General features: G+C 40.3%; 1 protein-coding gene across 1 annotated transcript in view; it reads right to left on the bottom strand.

Annotated features, from left to right (window-relative positions):
- Positions 1-16,413, bottom strand: part of lamb1b (laminin, beta 1b) — a 42,686-nt gene that overhangs the window by 4,340 nt on the left and 21,933 nt on the right. Inside the window, exons 19-30 of the mRNA XM_053650871.1 lie at positions 15,614-15,845; positions 13,991-14,154; positions 11,474-11,698; positions 10,919-11,133; positions 9,961-10,057; positions 7,820-8,189; positions 5,938-6,122; positions 3,641-3,882; positions 3,138-3,338; positions 2,889-3,033; positions 853-1,057; positions 608-749 (exon numbers count right to left, since the gene is read on the bottom strand). Of these exons, the coding sequence (XP_053506846.1) occupies positions 608-749; positions 853-1,057; positions 2,889-3,033; positions 3,138-3,338; positions 3,641-3,882; positions 5,938-6,122; positions 7,820-8,189; positions 9,961-10,057; positions 10,919-11,133; positions 11,474-11,698; positions 13,991-14,154; positions 15,614-15,845 (2,423 nt within the window). The remainder of the gene's footprint in view (positions 1-607; positions 750-852; positions 1,058-2,888; positions 3,034-3,137; positions 3,339-3,640; positions 3,883-5,937; positions 6,123-7,819; positions 8,190-9,960; positions 10,058-10,918; positions 11,134-11,473; positions 11,699-13,990; positions 14,155-15,613; positions 15,846-16,413) is intronic.

Here is a 16,413-nt window from a genome sequence, read left to right on the forward strand (position 1 = left end):
TACGATGGGGGGAGAGCTAGCTGTCGTACGATGGGGGGAGAGCTAGCTGTCGTACGATGGGGGGAGAGCTAGTTGTCGTACGATTGGGGGAGAGCTAGCTGTCGTACAATGGGGGGAGAGCTAGCTGTCGTACGATTGGGGGAGAGCTGGCTGTCACGTGACACGTCTTGGCCCGAAACTGCTGTAATTTTGAAAAATTGCAAACTGCTCAGAATATTGCGATGTTTCCTTGCTTTTGCATTAATTTCTGCGATTGCAGAATCCTGGAGGGACCGTTTCTTTGGCCACAGCACGGACTGAGAAACGCTTTCACCTTCAATAGGGTTTGTTTAAGTTTGTTTAGTAGCTAGTGTTATAGTAACTCGTATTTGGCAGAACTACCATGTTCTGCAACATCTGTGATCCTCACACACGTGCACGTGTTCTGGGATAAAACACAAAGAACTGATAGTAGCCAGCGAACTTCCATTCGATTCCATTCAAATTTATTTGCATCGCACTTTTTAACAACCGCGTGTCACAAAGCAGCTGTACAGAAATCCAGAGGTTTAGATCCACGATGACATGAGGAAGAAACCTCGAAGACTGCTTAGAGACGCACACTTACCATAGCTATTTGTTGTTGTGTGTAGTCAATGTCACTGTTGACTGCTTTCAAGCTCTCATCTGCTGCAGATTGAGCGTGCTTGGATTCATTTAGCATCGTCTTCACCTTGTCTACTTCCTCCTTCAGTTGTGTAGCTTCCTCACTACAGCACAAACACCATGAATGTGTGTATCTCACATGTCTATGATGTCTGTGTTTATACGTACAGTATATTTACTGTGTGTATATAATGTGTGTCTGTGTACCTGATAACGCGTGCCTGTTGCAGCAGTCTCTCGGCTGTTTGTGCTTGTCCAGCACTTTGAACCAGGACTTCGTCCACACCGGTCAGACTGTCCACGTGCTGCCGGATCTCTGTGGTCACGTTCTTCAGCTCGCCGGCAACCACGGGCATCTTCAGCTTCAGAACTTCATCAGATAGTGCTTCAATACGCTCCAGATCTGCTCCACCTACACACACACACACACACACACACACACACACACACAGTCACATTCATTCCTATAACAGTGCTTTAATCTTTCGTGACTAAACTCTAAACTACTATTCAGAGGGTTTTCTTTTTGTTTGTTTTACGGATTTATAACCTCACCAGATGATGTCTGTAGTAAATAGGACTGATTTTTTCACATTTTGAGCATTTTACAATGAAAGAACTTCAGTGAAACCAGACACGCTTAAGGTCTTGATTGTGTAAATTTCTCTAATGTTATCTGCCTGTTTGGATTGTTGCAAATCTCTCTAAGAATTTCTTTCCACTGTTTGGCAGTGTCTTTAGGTCTTTATTTGTTCCACTCCTATGGTTTTCAGGAACAGAGAATCGTAAGTAAATAATAGTAAATAACACTTAATATTTGGTTGCGTATCCCTTGCTTGCAATAACTGCATCAAGCCTGTGACTCACTGACATCACCAAACTGTTGGTTTCTTCTTTTGTGATGCTTTTCCGGGCTTTTCCTGCAGCCTCTTTCAGTTGTTGTTGTTTGTTTTGGGTGGGGGCTTCTCCCTTCAGTCTGCTCTTCAGGAGGTGAAATGCTGCTCAGTTGGGTTAAGGTTTGGTGATTGGCTTGGCCAGTCTAAAACCTTCCATGTTTCACCCCTGATAAAGTCCTTTTGAGTTGTCAGTGTGTTTGGGTCATTGTCTGGCATTTCTGTAAACTTATGAATTCATTCTGCTGCTACCATCATGAGCTACATCATCAATAAAGATTAGTAATCCTGTTCCAAAAGCAGCCATGCAAGCCCAAGCCATGACACTACCTCCACCATGTTTCAAAGATGAGCTTGTATGTTTTGAATCGTGAACAGATCCTTTCCTTTTCCTCAATTTGATTAAGGTTAATCTTGGTTCCAGAACTTTTGTGGATCATCTCTGTATTTCTTTGTGAATTCCAATCGGGCTTTCCGATTCTTACTGCCGATGAGTGGTTTGCATCTTGTGGTATGGGCTCTTTGTCAAACGGTGGATTGTGATACCTTCACCCCTGCCCTTTGGAGGTTGTTGGTGATGTCACTGACTGTTGTTTTTCACAGCTCCCACAATATTTCTTCACATTATATCAGCTATTGTTGTTATTGTTGTTGTTTCTTCTAGCTCAAGTTTCCAGCTGAAACTATTGGTTTCTTTTTATCTTTTTCAGGACGTTCCAAATTGTTGTATTGGCTATGTGCCATGTTTGTCCAATGCCTCTGCTTGATTTCCCCCCTTATTACAACTTCAAAATGGCTTGCTTTTCTCCCATAGACAGCTCTCTGATCTTCATGTTGGCTTATCTTTTTAATAAAAAAACGCAGTCTTCACAGGTGAAACTGAAGTCTAAAACCAAGAGTAGATGTTCAGAGCTATTTACTGTTTAAACAGTCAGTCTAACGGGACACACCTGGGTAACAAGAAACACCGGTCAGTCACGTTTCAATATTTTTCCTGACCTACAAATTGTGTGACATGATACAAAATGTTCTGTGTTCTATGTTTTCTTCATACATCTACATGCAAATACCAGCAAATAAAAGCTGAAAATGTATTTCATTATATTTATTTATTACATTTCATATTCATCTTTTGATCTCAAACCCAAAAGTTTTCAGTCTATAGCAAAAACGATTGAATTGGCCTTGCCGTTCTGATAGTTTCAGAGGGGGCTGTATTTACGGATATAATTCTGATTCCATCAGGAAAACATCACTAAATGAACACTTTGGATATGTGAATCATGTTTGGACAGAATTAACGTGTGTGTGCATGTATGTGTGCGTGTACATGTGTAAGTGTGTGCTTACTTGTAAGAAAGTCTCGTATTTGCTGAATGAGCTCTCGTAGCTCCTGATTGGTCTGCTCAACTCTTGCTTTGCTCTGATTGGCCTTCGACAGGATGTCCTGTGCGCTGATTTTACTCTCATCTGCACGTCCTTGAGCAGCGGACACCTGCATCACGGAAATATGTGAATAGATTATGAGATACATCAAGCTTCCCAACATTTGTAGATAAACCATTATTTACTGTCGCCCGCTACTTAGTTAACACGCACTATTCTTTGGAGCTTTTCCACTTCTTTTAGTGAGTCCATGATGTCCTTGTCCAGGTCTTTAGCTTTTTTCCATGCGTTGTTAGTTTGAGTAATCACACCTTTACAGTCCTGTCCTCCGCACTGAGGCTCTCCGTCCTCACCCACACACCCCAAACCTCCACATTCTCCACAGCCGTCTTGGTTCCACTCTCCACCACACACCTTCACAAAAACGGAGAGAGCTCTTAGTTCACAAATCTGTTTAGCATGCTCACTAGTGTGACCACAGTTTAACCCTATTGTTTTGTTCACAACAAAGCAGTGGATGATCCACAAGCCATTTATTTTTATTTTATACCAACACAATACTATTACAGGTAACATTTCCTCTACAATGCCCGGTGTATCTCATCTTTATCTCTATTTTCATGTCAAAATAGCAATTTTTTTAAAAACTGAAACAACCTGTAGCTACATAATCCTTTTCATAATCTTATTTTTCAAAAATTCTCAGGTTGGTTTACCTGCTGGCTGAGTTGTGGAAGGTCATCTTGCTCCAGCTCCTGGTTCAGTGTGTTCAGTATCTCAGAGTCCAGCCGTTGTTTGAGGTCAAACTCTCCCTTCACGGTGTCCAGTTTGGCCTCTGTGGCTTGCCGTAAACCAGCTGACTGCTTCACTGGGCTGTGTGTGTCTGTGGTGGCCTGATTGACTCGGCTCTCTGCCTCCACTGACTGCTGGTAATATTCCTTAATGCTGTCTACTGCACCTGTAAAACAGCAAGTCACATCTTACTATCACGCTCAGGGTATATCACAATGTTGTTATTATTTATACCACTGTGCTGTTGAATTCTCGATTCTGATTGGTTGAAAGACGTTCTGAGGTATGCAGTTATTTTTCAGTAAATTCCAGGCAGGTCCTGACCGCATTACAGCTCAACATCACTTTGCCCAGTTAAGTGAAACAATGGAAAAGTTAGCCTGCTGTCCACCACAGCACACACATTTAACAACAAACAAAATGACAAACAAGTTTGATTTTCCAGAAATAAGTAAGTAATAATTGAGGACGGGCCGCTGAATTATTAGAAAATTAATGCGCACCCGAGGCGGTAATGCGGCCATGAGGCGACGCGGAGGCTTGAGCCGTTGATATGCAATTATGAGAGAGAGAGAGAGAGCGCGAGCATGTGTGACTGCAGTAATGAGACAGAAAAGCTGGTTAACTAGTATCATTGTTTATTTACTTATTCGTTGTATTTTCTGCAGTAATAAAAAGACAAAAAACCCTGTGAACAAGTAGACCTATCAGTATTTACAAAAAAAAACTGAACTTGTGCTTGCGCTCTCTCTCTCTCTCTCTCTCTCTCTCTCTCTCCAATAACAGCATATCAGTGGCAGAAGCCTCCATTACTAGCTTTAAAATGACATTTTGGAATTAGCAATGGAGGCTTGAGATGGGATGTGTGATAAATTAGTTCCACACACACGAGCGTTTTAAGGATGGAAAACTGACCAAATGTTTTGAAATAAAACCTCTGAACAATGTCTTGAGGCGTGGTAACTGGGGTATAAGCAGAATAACTGTCTCTGGTCCATTTGATTTGAATTATTAGAAAATGATGCGCACCCGAGGTGTAACGTAGCACTGCCACCTATTTTCTAATAATTCAATAATTCGGACCGGAGTTAATTATTCCTTACATATCATATTATCTATGTTTGAGTTGGTTTAGTGCTCAAAATATTCTCATCTGTTGTCATAGAGTTAAACCGGAAGTGGGCGTGGTCTGACCCTACCACTATGCCTTGGAATCACTAGAAAACACTTAAAGACTGGGCTAATTTTATTAGTTTATTAGGTATACACAGTCTGTCCATCCGTCAATCAATCAATCAATGAAATTACTTTCTACAGCACAGTGTAGAGGTTGGGGTAGGCTTATACTAAATGAAATTAAAAAATCACTTCATAATCTTTACAATTATATTGATAAGTCTGACGTGATCATGTGTTTTGGGTGGATGCCACACAAGTAGTCGAAGTGGTGAGGGCGTGCGTTTGTTATTATATATGAATTTGTATATATTTGAAATCATTTAATCAAGGCACAATCTACTGTAAACCAATCTCACCAAATTAGTTTCGTTGCCATTAAACATCTTTATGACCAGTCCACTGAAAATGATTAAATAAGAATGCTAGCAATAGGAGGAAAACTATCTTGTCATGGTACATAGAATTTAAATAAGGCATAATCCATGCCTAGGTGTGCATTACACGATTAAAATCATGTAACGCACATTTATCAGTGGAATTTCCTGCTTATACCGTGGTCACTTTTTTGCAGCGCAAAATTTGACTGAAAGGATAATTTTAAATACGGGTCGTTAGAGCTAGAATTCTGCCCACTCTAAATCCTACACTGAGATAAAGTAGTGCGATAGGATTACATTTATTTGAATGTATTATTATAAATAGTTATTAGAGAGTGAGAGAGCGAGAATTACCTGCGTCTGTGCCGCGTCTCTACTAACAATGAACCAGAGTTTAACTACTGTATGCGACTGTTTATAGGCAGCGCGTTCATTTAGAACGGTAATTACACTGACTGGAACGACCTGTGCATTATACGGTTTGAACACATGCCTTCCAGCCAATCAGAATCGAGTATTCAGACAGACCATGGTATAATATAATATAATATAACGATTAGTTTATATTAATTTACATCGTTCCATTTTCAAACTCAAGATTCCTTCTCAAGATCTAGAATACTAACAGTAGTAGAAGCAAAGAGAAACAGAACGCTTCCTCATACCCACTGGGTCGGCGTGTTTGATGTGCAGCACCTGTTGCTGTGTGCTATTAAAGCGTTCTTGCTGTTTCTGAGTCTCCAGACTAAGTGATTTGAGCTCCTCCGCAACCCTGCCGTGTTCCTCAGAGACCTGCTGTACGTCCACCTCCGAGCGGTTCAGAGAGCGGTCCAGATCAGATGTGAGACTCCTGAGAGGAACACAGTGAGAGAAACATTTCAAAAAGCAGAACGTGAGAAACGTGATGGAGAGGGCAAAGGCAGAAGAAAAACCATGGTGGAGATAGAGACTGAGAACCTTAGTGGAAGTGGATGACCACCTTAATGAAGTGCATCGGGGAAATAGCTGAATTCATGAACATTTCGCCTTTACTGAGATTTTTCCTGTCTGGGTTTTGACTGTTCCAAAGTAATAACCATAGTAGTAAGCTGAAGGTGTCACTGAAGTGGGGTTTCCAATAATTTCACAATACATAACGCACATCATGATGTCTAGTTTTACAGATACAAGAGTTTAGAAAGAGGCAGAGCTTATAAGCACAACATGAAAAAGCCTAACCAACCATGATATAGTCCAGTGCATACGCTAATAATAAAAGCTCAGCTCTTGCGCAACAGTAAAACTACTACTGATGAAACAACAGTCATATGAGTCAAGATCATTTTAAATGTATAATCCTGTACATTACATTGAGGGCATTTTGCAGACGCCCTTAATCAGACTTACATTTATCTTATCTTGTATTTATTTAGCAGTTGAGGGTTAAGGGCCTTGCTCAAGGGCTCAACCAGCACTACAGCTTGGTAGGGCTGGGAATTGAACTCACGACCTTCCGATCAGGAGTCCACTGTCCACCCCTGAGCTACCACTGTCCACCGTAGTGTATCTCTGGTCGAGGATAAAATCATGATCTCTGCCTCCAGTAAAAATCATTGACCAAATTGTACCAATAAGCAACAACAGGTTGAATATACATATACAAAATATCTGATACATTTCATGTTTTATTAATTATGTACAGTGTTTAATAACGATAATTCCGTGCGTTAACTTGGTCAAGGATGTCCACAACTTGGGTAAATATAACCAGTTAACCTTATAAAATTAGCTTTTTCAAATAATATGGAGTTCATGCCTTTATGGAGGTAAAGGAGATACCTCATTTTATACAAGTCTTTGCTTAATCCAGCATTTTGAAACATTTTACTGAGGTAGGGCCAGGGGTGCGCGTCCGCAAGTTCAACACTGCAGTCCGGTGGATTAACCATCTTCATACTCGTATAGATCGATAGCTGTAGTGTCAAATCCACCATGGACAATTCCCACAATAGTCTTTTTTTCTTCTTTCTTTTTTTTAATTTTATTTATTTTTTTGTTTTTTTTAGTTTTCCTTCCCTGCTGGTTTGTTAGTTGTTTATTTAATAAAGCTTATCTGCATTTGTATCCTTGCATCCTGGATTTGTTCCATATAGCACAAACTTCATAGTGTAGCATGAGAAGGTTACAGCAGATGACAAAATTGCGTGATTCTTAATAGGTTTTTTTTTTCTACATTGGTGAACTTGATTGGATGCTTTAAACTGAAATGACTGCATGTTAAAGTCCATTTGATTGATTTACAGTATAGTGTATGGCTTGATGAGAGAAGAAGAGGGCTTAGAGATCTGTAACGAGTAATTTGAAGGTCTAAATGGAAAATATAAGGAGTAAAAAAGTATGTATTTTTTCTTGGGAATGTATATAAGTAATAGTAGGATTTAACTTCTTATTAAAACCAGTATTTATTAAATTGAATTTTCTATCCCTGCCTTATCAACATGCAATAACCATTTTATGTCACTGATGGCTTTTTTTTTTTTTTTGGTGAGGGTGTGTGTGTGTACATACTTGGCTTTCTGCAGAAACTCTTGAGAGTATCTAAGAGTTTGCTGAGCCTTGTCATCCTCTAGTATCTGAGTGAGCTGCTTGGCTCCGTCTTCCAGACTGTCTATCGTGTCCCGATAGGCTGCGGTCACACCTGTCACTTTCAGGTTTTCCACTGTGTCCACCAACTGCTGCGTCTGATTGGTCAGCTCGCCCACAGTGACTTCCCATTCACGGAAGCACTGATGACACGGCTGGCAATCTGGGAAGGTTCCCACATAACCCCGCCCACATGAGTCACACCGCTGACCGGCTGCGCCCTCCACACACACGCATGCTCCTGTTGACTTGTTACACTGTGGTGTAGAGGTGCCTCGTGGATCACAGTCACATGCTGGAACACACACACACACACACACACACACACACACACACATACACATACACAAATGTGTTAATGGACTGACCACAGCTTGACGTTCAAAAACATTAAGTGAATGAAAAATAGTGTGTGTGTGTGTTCTCATTCTCACAGCTGTTTTGAATTTATGGTGGGAAAATGTGAGCTGGAATCTGAGTTGAATTCTTCTAGTTTTCAGAAGGAGAATGACCAGACCGTGTGTGTGAGTAACTCCCGAGTAGGAACATTACTGCCTAAAAATACACACTCGAATGGAACCTAAATATAACCTAGATTTATTTGTCTTAAATCTCTGCCATTTTCGATGTGGAACATTTACTTGCATGAGTGGATACACCATAAACAATAAGCTGCTCTATAGTACAGTGTAATCCTGCATTTTCAGTGAATGTTTATTAATGTTTGTTTATTAATGCTTTTGTGCTAGCTGCTAGTAGACATTTCTGACTTAAAGGTGCATTAGGTACGATTGGTCTCTAAAGCTTAAACAGGTAGTGCTGAATAAGGTTTAACAGATTATTTTTCGTCCTAGAGTCCACCCCTATTCCTGCCCATGTGCACAAAGCTCCGCCCCCAGAAACTATAGTGGTTCACCTGGAGTTAGCAGTAGAAGAATAATCATGACATCACTTTCAAGCACGCTTGGATATTCAGCTTGAAAGGGAAGTTACAAGTCTGTAAACATGCACAATTCCGCTGATAATGATCTATGAAGATATCCCAAAGTGCTGTTCTTTTTACTTTGTAATGAAAAGCGAAACACAAATGAACAGAAAAACCCCCACACTTGTCTACTTGATTTGTTTTAGCCATAACACCTTCAACGATAGTAAATGAATCCATCTTGGAAAAGCACTGGCAGTGTGTATTCTGGTTTTACTGTGACTCTTACAGTTTTACAAATTTTTTTTTTTTTTTGGCTCACATGAGAAATGATCTGGCTGCACTGGGCACATGCCGACACTGAGATGGTGCCGAGTAAAGGGGTGTTGAGGAGTGCCTATAAAAAACGACTCACGAGGCTCATCCAAATACAAGTTTTCAGGACATGAAGGTGGGTTTTCAAATGAGTTTTTTTCTCAGTAACATATACTTATGCTGAGGTCATGTCTTAAACCATTATATTTTTTGTAGCATTTCTACACATTCTACATGTACATATTCAATGTTCTGTACTAGTAAGAAGTAAAAAAAAATATATAACGATTGCACCTTTCAGCTTATTTTTCACTGCTGTGAATAACTGGATCAATCCGCTGCATATTTAATTCAGGCACAAGTTTTATGTTGCAACCCTTCATTTTCCAGGTTTGAGACTGGCACTGAGCATGCACTGGCTTGTACACCCTTCCAGTGACTGGGGTTGATTCCCTAATCGGGACGCGAACCCAGGATTCAGAGGTGAGAGCGCCACATGCTGGCCACTAGCCCACCAGGGAACCAACATTCCCAGTGTATAAAATACTATCATTTATTGCCTTATGAGCCTGCCTTTGATCAAGGAGCATGGTTACGAATGTGAATTTACTGTTTTTGTGTTTGTAGTTAATAATCCTTATTTAAGAAAAATGTAAGTGCAAAAACAATAACACCAGGCCTAACTGCCCTGTTTCTGTGAGCCTGTGCCCGTTGTAGCATCTGATACAGAGAAAAAAAACCCAGCTAGACAGCCAGTTATACAGAAAGAAAACAAACCAGCAAACAAGTAGTCTATACAGCTAGACAGACACATTTTTAAACTCACCATGACACCTGACTTCTGGATCACCCCAGAACAGAGCTCTACACTCCTCACAGGTCCTGCCACCAAAACCTGGCATACAGGAGCACTGACCGGACATCTGAGGAACACATGTGAGGAGTTTAATATGCACATCGCAGGCCAAGAGTAAGCAGTGAACAAAGTGAACCAGGCTGAACATGAAGGCTAGAGAATGACCTTGTACTCAAATGGCTAACATCGCTATGAGTTAACAGGAAGAGAGGAATTAAGGCATGTTTCCCACTCAGTGAGAACACAGCCACTTGTGTACTGATTTTTGTGAATGACTGTTTTGCCGAGGTTGAGAGACCAAAGACCGACACTGAGCCACTTATGGATGCTAAAGTAAGATCACTAAGCCTGAATGGCACTAAGCCTGAATGGCACTAAGCCTGAATGGCATGCTTGTAAGTTGCGTTGGATAAAATAATTTGCCAAATAAATGAACTTTACATTTCCTGGCTATGGGATGATATGTATGTGCTGTTTTTTTTTTTTTTCTCCTTTTCTTTCAATATAAACTTTAAATGATCTGTGAATTCTGGCTCTGACAGTTCCTCACCCTCCGCTACATCACTCGAGTTCATAATTGGTTCCAACTTGAGGTGTGTGCGGAACTGTTCTCTATTTGTTTGTTTCTTTCTTTCTGTCTTTATTTATTTAATCCCACTCATCCCACGCAGATATTATTTATGTTTGCACCTGTCTCTGATATTTTCTAATAAATTTAGTTCTACTTCCCAAAATCTAAACAAAGTAGTAGCCTAATTCATACCACTGCAATCCTGATCAGGCAGTTACTAAGGATGAATGAACAAAAACTGAATCTGTTTTTTGCATTTCTTTGTGCTTCATATCTGCCCATTCGCTCACACCAGCATGAAAGTGAAAGCCTCCGTTTCGTTACTGTGTGTGTGTGTGTGTGTGTGTGTGCACTCACCCTGTCGCAGGACAGGCTGTAAGAGTGTGTGGGATGACACTGGCACAGCTGGCAGCCTTTTCCACTATAGAAATTCCAGGTGTTTGGGGCACAGCGGTCACAGTGCAGACCCTCTACACTGGGTAGACATGGGCACTGCCCACTCACTTGATCACACTCACACTCACCGTTTACACACTTGTGGCTGTCAGTGCCCAAAAGCTGGCACATACACTCTAATCACACACACACACACACAACAGAGATAAAACAAATGAGCTTTTACAGATGGGTATATAACAAAGGCATGGGCTATAGAGCCAGTTGTATAATTACGATATTTACACAATGTGGGAAAATGATATAAATAGTTTATAGTATAGTGGCTGAGTGATGTACAAAACTACAAATGTAGCACAAGACAAAACAAAATCAGCAGATGCAAAAACTAAAGTTGACATTACAACAAAATTTAGGGAAGTGTAAATGGAATCATAGCAAACACACGGACACATACACACAAGAAGTACGTCTCTACACATATGGAGATGGACACACACACATATACACACTTACTCTGGCAGTTCTGAGTGCTAGCATCCCCGTAGTAGCCATGGCGACAGTGCTGACACGCCTGGCCGTCAGTGTTGTGCAGGCATCTGAGACAGGTGCCAGTGCTGGCATCGCAGGACATCGGGTCGTGCATGTCAATGTTGCCGTTACACCGGCATGGGTGGCACCGTCCACCTGACACCTTCGGGTTGCCATAGTAACCAGGTGCACATTCCTCACATCTTGGTCCTGAGGAGAAAAAGAGCATTATCACAATATTGAAATATTTGTAAAGTATGGGCATTTGTACCAGCTCCGTTTTCTGTAAGGGTGATAAATGAAGGCATTGGAGAGATGGAATTTTAAAAAACAATAATATTTTGGCCAAATCGATGCATTTTGAAATGTGATGCATTAAGGTTTGACCAGTTGGTATCAATACACTCACCAGCCACTTTAATAGGGACACTTGTACACCTGCTACATTATATCATGCAGTTATCCAGTCAGCCAATCATGTAGCAACAGCACAATGCATAGAATCATGCAGATACAGGTCAAGAGCTTCAGTTAACGTTCACATCAAGCTTCAGACTGTGGTCTTCTCCATAGCCTGTACGGTAGGTTCAGTGGGCATTCTGAGATGCTTTTCTGCTCACCATGGTTGTAAAGCGTGGTTGTTTGAGTTACTGTAGCTATACTGTCAGCTCAAACCAGTCTGGAGATTCTCCTCTAACCTCTTATCAACAAGCTGTTTCTGCCTGTAGAACTCAGGCAGAAAATTGTGTTTTGGCACCTTTCTTTGTAAACTCTAGAAAGAGGTGTGTGTGTGTGTGTGTGTGTGTGTGTGTGTGTGTGTGTGTGTGTGTGAAAATCCCAGGAGATCAGCAGTTTCTGAAATACTCAAACCAGCTCATCTGGCACCAACACCATGCCACAGTTAAAGTCCCTGAAATAAGCACTATGCTGCTGACACATGATTATCTAACTGCATAACTGCATGAATGCACAGGTTTACATGTTTTCCTAATAAAGTGATGGAGGTTGTTGATGCCAGGCAGGCTGGTTTGAGTATTTCAAAAAGTGCTGATCTTCTGAAATTTTCAAATAAAACGGTCTCTAGAGTTTACACAGAATAGTGAGGGGGAAAAAACATGAATGCAAAATGTAGCAATAGTTATTTTTGGTAAATATTTATGCAGCCCTTGCTAGAACTGCCAACCTCATTTTCACTGATGTGATGTGAAGTTTGGCCTAGACACAACACATATCCATGGGTGTTTGCAAATGGAGGCAGTGTTGCACTGAGTTTGAACCTAAAACCTGCTTGTATCCGTTTCACTTACAGCACAGAGCTCTGGAAACCATTAGCACATGGCAGGCTTCCCACCCAAAGGCATTTGACTTACTTTTGGGCTGAACATTCTGCCAAATTTCTAACAGATTTGTTTAGATTAGGATCATTTAGTTAGATCTAATGAGAGCAAGCATTCCATTCTTTGCTCAGCAACAAACAGCTAGGGAAATCATAAATATTCTCCCATAATATACTCCACCAACCAAGAGGCATAAAACAACAGCAACAACAAAACCTCAAGCTAGAGTAAAGTCCTGAGCAGAGGAGAACTAGACAGCTGGATAGGACACGATCTAGATGAGTCGACATTTTACCCAGACTTTAACTGTATATTGAAGTAGAGCTACTTTTAACATGCAGCCAATGTACCACTTTCACCTCTGGCTGTAGTGACATCTGCAACACATCTACCGCAGAGATCTCTCCCAATAAAATCAACTGTAGTTCTTTATTAAAGCTTGTTAATAAGCTTAAGACATTTATGCAATTATGACAGCATGTCATATATACACACACACACACACACACACACACACACTCAGATTTGTGAAAACCAGTTTGAAAATTATGAAACAGATTCTCTTGTTGGACTGCATATATAATTAAAAAATAAATATAAAAACTTAACTATGCAGCTGTAGAGCTTGCCACCAGCACAGTAATGCAGCAAGTTGAAGGCTAATGTAGGCTAACACTGTTGTCATGGAGACTATACGTTTAGGCTGAGATTGTAATAAATTGTACTGGCAAATGGGAGAAAGTTTAGATTCTCACTTGCATTGTTTTAACCAAATCAAATTACAGATGAGCCAGATTTCAGTCAGAGCTGTTAATGATGCAGGATGTTAGATTTTAGGAATAAAATGCTATTATGAGCTACCTCAGGCTACACTCTCAAGCTCTTGCTCTCAGATAAAAGATAGTCAGCTGTTATCTTGGCAAAGGGAGGTAGCACAAAGTACTGACTAAAAGGGGTGCCAATACCTATATTTAGCAGAGAATTTTCTTTTGATAAATCTGTGTGTTGTTTGCAATTGTTTGATATCCATGAGTATTTTTTTAATTTGATGAACAAAACATCAAAAGGTTAAACAATAGACAATTTTTCACAGCCTTTTTTGCTCATATTTAACAAGGGTGCCAATATTAGTGGAGGGCACTGTATATAATAGGAATATTGTTACCTTTGTATCCTTGGCTGCACACACACACGAGCTGGAGTGAGTTGGGGTTTTGGTAGCAGGTGTCTGCAAACTGTCTTCCGCTCCCTGGGCCATCTGGACACATACAGGGCCGACAGCGGTCGCTGCTGCCTAGTAATGCATTGCCATGGTAACCTCTATCGCACCTATGGAAATCATATCAGTATGGATATTAAAAGGATGCGATGATGCATCCCATAGTATTGTTATGAGACCTAGGATTCAACATTCATGTTGTATTTCTTGTAGTACAGTGAGGGGAAATAAGTATTGGCCATTTATAGACCATCAATTTACTAACCCAGCTGATATTAATTTGAACAGATAAGGGGTATAATTACTTACAGATTTCAGCTGGTTTCTTGCCTTACCTTGCCTTGGAGAACTGCTTTTTCTTAGCGTGTTCAATACTTTTTTCCTGTGTCCTTCCAATTTATTACACACAACTTCATTTATGGACTTTAATGTCGTGAATTCTTTATATTTCCAGATTTCTTGAGTTAATACTGGTGTCTGGTGAAAATTTCATGTGAATAGCCTCACTGGAAATATATTTACTGAAAAAAATGTTGACGCATCCAATACTTATTTCCCCCCACTGTATCTTTTAGATTTAAAAAAAAAAAAAAAACTAAACTAAAAGAAATTGAGAAACAATTCTGCAGTGACGATCCTAGACCTGAGAAGTTGGCTAGGTACTGTATATAGCATGTGAGAATTGTGTTAACTGGAAGCAGGTTTTAAACAAATAAAGAGACACATGAGGATATGAGATAATAATAACTAATAAATAATGAGATTAGGCTGTATGTAGGCAAAGTCAATTTCACAGGATAATTTTAGGGGTTTATTTAGAGGATGTATTGAGAAGGACTCAACTGTGGAGTGGTCTCAGATTTGGTGCTTCGCATTCAAACATTATAGAAGACTCAGTGCTGTCATGGTTTCAAAGAAAATCATCTTACACTTAATATATATATATATATGGAGGCTGTAACATTTTAGTTTTCCCAGTTTTCTAATTTGTCAGCCGTTACAGGTGACAGTTGTTAGCTACACCTGCACTGAGAAACAAAGAATTAGACTTAACCCCTTTTCCTTCCCCCTTAATCTGGTAGTATGTAAGCCCTTTCACTATACTAGATTGCCCTCTTTGAATGAACACTGGTCCTGAACCTCCTGACAGCGCTAATCTTTCACTCCATCAAGCTGAGGCAAATCACATACTCGTGCTGATACCTGAGAGCTAATTTAGATATATAAAACCTCACATCCAAACCAAGCTTAAGTTTCAAACAAGCAGATGGCATGCTCTGATGTACAAGCTACTTGAACACACTGCATATTATCTAACAGAATAATCAATCTAGATCACTACGCAAAGGGCTTTAAGCCCTTTAAGAGACACTTTAATTTAAACCCTGGTTATTGCAATAAATGTATGCAATGCATAGATGGTGTATAACAACGTTTTAAGACTGGTCTAGCTACCTAGTAAAACGTGTTCTGTTGCAGGTTCACAGGAATGTCTATTTAATATTAAGATGTAATATCATGCCAACCTTTCATATCATACAGAGTTTTAAGGATGGACTCTAGGTGTACCTCTCACACTGGTCTCCTGTGGTGTGGTCTCTGCACTCCAAGCACCGGCCTGTGTGAAGGTCACAGTGCTCCCCGTGCCCATTACAGAAGCAGGGTTGACACTGTGGGAAGCCCCAGTGTCCGGGCAGACAGTGGGCGCACTGACGACCGTAAACGCCAGGTAAACATGAGCACTGGCCTGTGGTCGAATTGCAGAAAGTGTTCTTTGAGCCCAATGGGTCACACTCACATGCTGGGAAAGATGAAAGAGCATAAATACACATTAATACAATACAAGTAACACAAAACAAAATACAAAAGATTAGCACAAAACTATGTTGTCTTTGAATATTAATCGACCTATAATGTTATGCTGCCACAAACAAAGGTGACAAGGTGAAAAATAAGTTGTTTTGCGTTTTCAAACAATGGAGATTTCAAGGAAGCCAAATAATAACCTTATCATAATTTTTTTCCCCTCAGTTGTTGTTGACATTTGCAGTTTTATACATTTCTTAGGCTTACCATCTTCAGCTCATCTTCACACAGGATTAACCTTTTTTAAATTAAAAGCTTCCAACCCAGTCCATATGTTAAACGGGTTTCTTTTTCGCTATGGAACATATTCATATTCAAAAGCTGCAGGCTATTTGTTGGTACCTCGAATATTGAAGACTACAGCAGGGGGAAGAGCTTTCTCTTACAAAGCCCCACAGTTATGGAACAGCCTTCCAATTAGTGTTTGGGACTCAGACACAGACTCAGTGTTTAAGTCCAGGCTGAAAACATTTATTTAGTCAAGGCTTTTGTGAATAGTTCTT

Source organism: Ictalurus furcatus, chromosome 19, assembly GCF_023375685.1.
Source record: "Ictalurus furcatus strain D&B chromosome 19, Billie_1.0, whole genome shotgun sequence".
Lineage (NCBI taxonomy): Eukaryota > Metazoa > Chordata > Actinopteri > Siluriformes > Ictaluridae > Ictalurus > Ictalurus furcatus.